The following is a 4,854-nucleotide window of genomic DNA, read 5'->3' as shown; positions in this document are numbered from 1 at the left end:
GGGCCTAATGAATTTGTTTCAATTGACTGATTTCCTTATATGAACTGGAACTCAATAAAATCGTTGAAATTGTTGCATGTTGCGTTTATATTTTTGTTCAGTATACATGGAGGACTTATAAAGCCAGGCACGTTTAACAGTTAGGCTGTTGATTATAGACCTAATTAAGTTGGGGTTTCCTCGCTCCTCACTTTTCTTAGACAATTAAGGCAAGGGCTGTTTTCTCGTCTCCTAACTCTGCTGCTGCCTCCGCCGCATTGTTCTCAACACCAATATGCTGGGTAACTTTGCTATTATGCACATAGGAACATGGTCTAGGAAAAGGCGCCAATTCAAAAGCGCGCTGATGTTTTAGAACCGCGGACAGCGACCACTATCCAACGCGGGAGATAGCGCATTTGTTATAAAATAATATTATTTTTATTAGTGTTGCACCATTGTTCTTATGTAATATAACCATATACAATTTCAGTAGCACATGTCTTAGAGTGATGGACTGTGCCATCCACACGGCCTCCAGAATGGATTAGTCCACTCAGGCAGGCGCGAATCAGACAGCTGCTACTGCTCGACTAAAGCAATCTCAGTCGACCAACAGTCTATCGACCAAACAATTGACCAGTCGACTAAATGGGGCCAGCCTTACTATGTACGCTTATGACTCAACATTAAACACATCAGCTACCACAACAAGTGAAAACCCTGCAACACTACCAAAGGCATGCAGTCAGTTTTAGAATGGGTGGCTAGAAATAAGTTAGTAATAAGTTAAAAATCCATTCGCTAAACCCTAAACCTCATCTCCATTTTGTAATGAATAATGTGGCAATTGAGCAAGTTGAGGAGACTAAACTCTTTGGTGTAACACTAGATTGTAAACTGAAATGGTCAAAACATATTGATGCAACGGTAGCTAAGATGGGGAGAAGTATGTCCTTGATAAAGCACTGCTCTGTTTCTTGACATCACAATCAGTAAAACAAGTCCTACAGGCCTTAGTTTAATCACACCTGGACTACTGGCCATTTATATGGTCAAGACGGCTGGCCCTTAAATGTACGCGGAGGGCTAATATCAATAAACATGAATGTCAATCTCTCCTGGCTCAAAGTAGAGGAGAGATTGACTGTGTCACTACTAGTCTTTGTGAGAGTTATTGACGTGTTGGAAGCACCGAACTGTCTGTTCAAACTGCTAACACATAGCTCAGACACCCATGCATACCCCACAAGACATGTCACCAGGGGTCTCTTCACAATCCCTAAGTCCAGAACAGTACTACATAGAGCCATGACTACATGGAACTCTCTTCCACATCAAGTAACTCAAGCGAGCAGTAAAATCAGATTTAAAAAAATCAGATAAAACAACACCTCGCGGCACAACGCGGACACACACACATACGCACACGCTCTAACACACGCACTCTACACACACACACACTGTAATATTGTATTATTGTAGTATTGTACATTTTAAATTGTAACTTTGTAATCATAGAGTGATAATGTAATAATGTATTGTATTATTTTATTTATAATGTAGGCTGTTGTTTTGTTGTGATATAATTGTTTTATTCCAGTTTGGACCCTAGGAAGTGTAGCTGCTGCCTTGGCAGGAGCTAATGGCGATAATGGCGATCCTAATAAATACAAAATACTAAATGCATATTCTAATTTCTGTATCTTTGTATTGTATGTAAGGCTGTGTATGATTCTACCACCTCTCCAATGTGTTCCTTAACTCCCAATCCTCTACGTGGTTTGAGCGAGCCTCCATGCTGGTGATCTTGTTGAACTGCGTCACCCTGGGGATGTTCCAACCCTGTGAGGACCATGACTGTGAGTCGAAACGATGCAAGATCCTGGAGGTATGTTCTTCATCTCTCCTTTTATCCCTCCATCTCTCTCTCTCTCTCTCTCTCTCTCTCTCTCTCTCTCTCTCTCTCTCTCTCTCTCTCTCTCTCTCTCTCTCTCTCTCTCTCTCTCTCTCTCTCTCTCTCTCTCTCTCTCCCTCTCTCTCTCTCTCTCTCTCTCTCTCTCTTTCCCTATCTTCATCTCTCTGATATCAGACAGTGAGCTGCATGTTATCACTGCAGATACATGTACAGCCTAGAGATTCAACACACTTTCATCTATTACACACTCTCTCTCCATCTATCTCTCTTTTTACTTATTTGTCACTCTCTCTCCCTCACTCTTTCTTTCTTTCTTTCTTTCTTTCTTTCTTTCTTTCTTTCTTTCTTTCTTTCTTTCTTTCTTTCTTTCTTTCTTTCTTTCTTTCTTTCTTTCTCTCTCTCTCTCTCTCTCTCTCTCTCTCTCTCTCTCTCTCTCTCTCTCTCTCTCTCTCTCTCTCTCTCTCTCTCTCTCTCTCTCTCTCTCTCTCTCTCTCTCTCTCTCTCTCTCTCTCTCTCTCTCTCTCTCTCTCTCTCTCTCTCTCACTCAATTCAATTTCAGTTTAAGGGGCTTTATTGGCATGGGAAACATATGTTTACATTGCCAAAGCAAGTGAAATAGATAATAAACAAAAGTGAAATCAACAATAAAAAATTAACAGTAAATATTACACTCACAAAAGTTCCAAAAGAATATTGACATTTCAAGTGTCATATTATGTCTATATACAGTGTTGTAATGATGTGCAAATAGTTAAAGTACAAAAGGGAAAATAAATAAACATAAATATAGGTTGTATTTATAATGGTGTTTGTTCTTCACTGGTTGCCCTTTTCTTGTGGCAACAGGTCACAAATCTTGCTGCTGTGATTGTACACTGTGGTATTTCACCCAATAGATATGGGAATTTATCTAAATTGGATTTGTTTTCAAATTCTTTGTGGGTTTGTGTAATCTGAGGGAAATATGTGTCTCTAATATGGTCATACATTTGGCAGGAAGTTAGGAAGTGCAGCTCAGTTTCCACCTCATTTTGTGGGCAGTGTGCACATAGCCTGTCTTCTCTTGAGAGCCAGGTCTGCCTTCGGCAGCCTTTCTCAATAGCAAGGCTATGCCCATTGAGTCTGTACAGAGTCAAAGATTTCTCTCTCTCCATTCTCCAGCCCTGTCTTGCTCTCTTTCAAACCTCCCTTGCTCTGTCTCTCTCTCTCTCTCTCTCTCTCTCTCTCTCTCTCTCTCTCTCTCTCTCTCTCTCTCTCTCTCTCTCTCTCTCTCTCTCTCTCTCTCTCTCTCTCTCTCTCTCTCTCTCTCTCTATCCCTCTATCTTAATCTCTCTGATATCAGACAGGGAGCTGCATGTTATCACCCTTCACTGAGAGCCAATATACTCCTCTCCCCTCATGGCCTCCTGAGCCAAGTCTAGTTCTCTGAGTATATGTGTGTCCTTGCATGTGTCTGTGTGTGTGTGTGTGTGTGTGTGTGTGTGTTTACAATCATCAATAATGTTGAATGAACTTAAAGAGAACACTAATGACCTGACTGAGCTGTTGGAGAACAACATATTTAACTTCTACTCTGAGGTGTCCATTAGATGGGCTGGCTACTAACCTTACACTGCTGTTGGGCACACCTCCAGTTATGATCTTACCCTGAGTGTTAAAGGAATACATGTAGACTGGTTAGTTCTGCCTCAACTTCCCCTTTAATTAATAATTAAGAGTTATGGAAAAACGTATTGCTTATGAGAAGTTGAAATAAGAAGTGTGAGTCTGCGTGATTGAAACAAAAAGAAACAACATAGATAACAACATTCCAACTGAATATTATCTGTATGAAAATATAGCCACTATGTATGCTAATTCAGAGCTCTGAATGAGATTATTGCAGGGTTCAAATACTGTCAGCTAGCATCTGTAGCCTAGACACATACACGCACACACACACACACACACACACACACACACACACACACACACACACACACACACACACACACACACACACACACACACACACACACACACACACACACACACACACACACACACACACATGCAGGAGTATCTCTCCAGGTCAAACCTGGGAGAAGGAACAATGCAATACTATTAAATGGCTCATCTGCCTGTGACAATAATATAAAATATAGAATTCAGCTTGGATGCGCGCACACACACACACACACACACACATGATTAGCTGTTCAAGAGTCTTATGGCTTGGGGGTAGAAGCTGTTAAGAAGCCTTTTGGACCTAGACTTGGCACTCCGGTACCGCTTGCCGTGCGGTAGCAGAGAGAACAGTTGCCATACCAGGCGGTGATGCAACCAGTCAGGATGCTCTCGATGGTACAGCTGTAGGACTTTTTGAGGATCTGAGGACCCATGCCAAATCTTTTCAGTCTCCTGAGGGGGAATAGGCTTTGTCGTGCCCTCTTCACGACTGTCTTGGTGTGTTTGGACCATGATAGTTTGTTGGTGATGTGGACACCAAGGAACTTGAAACTCTCAACCTGTTCCACTACAGCCCCATCGATGAGAATGGGGGCGTGCTCAGTCCTCTTTTTTTTCCTGTAGTCCACAATCATCTCCTTTGTCTTGATCATGTTTAGGGAGAGGTTGTTATCCTGGCACCACACGGCCAGGTCTCTGACCTCCTCCCTAAAGGCTGTCTCATCATTGTTGGTGATCAGGCCTACCACTGTTGTGTCATCGGCAAACTTAATGATGGTGTTGGAGTCGTGCCTGGCCATGCAGTCATGGGTGAACAGGGAGTACAGGAGGGGACTGAGCACGCACCCCTGAGGGGCCCCTGTGTTGAGGATTAGCGTGGAATATGTGTTGTTACCTACCCTTACCACCTGGGGGCGGCCCGTCAGGAAGTCCAGGATCCAGTTGCAGAGGGAGGTGTTTAGTCCCAGGGTCCTTAGTTTAGTGATGAGCTTTGAGGGCACTATGGTGTT

The 4,854-nt window shown here is 42.7% G+C and overlaps 1 protein-coding gene across 1 annotated transcript in view; it reads left to right on the top strand.

The window, feature by feature from the left end:
- Window positions 1–1,767: 1,767 nt before the first annotated feature.
- The window catches only part of cacna1g (calcium channel, voltage-dependent, T type, alpha 1G subunit), a 158,381-nt gene continuing 155,294 nt past the window's right edge, over window positions 1,768–4,854 (top strand). The window contains exon 1 of the mRNA XM_041858665.2: window positions 1,768–1,870. Coding sequence (XP_041714599.2) covers window positions 1,778–1,870 — 93 coding nt within the window. The 5' untranslated portion in view covers window positions 1,768–1,777. The remainder of the gene's footprint in view (window positions 1,871–4,854) is intronic.

The sequence above is a fragment of the Coregonus clupeaformis genome, chromosome 31 (genome assembly GCF_020615455.1).
Source record: "Coregonus clupeaformis isolate EN_2021a chromosome 31, ASM2061545v1, whole genome shotgun sequence".
NCBI classification, from domain to species: domain Eukaryota; kingdom Metazoa; phylum Chordata; class Actinopteri; order Salmoniformes; family Salmonidae; genus Coregonus; species Coregonus clupeaformis.
Note: the sequence above shows the minus strand (reverse complement) of the source record. Positions and strands in the feature narration are given on the sequence as shown.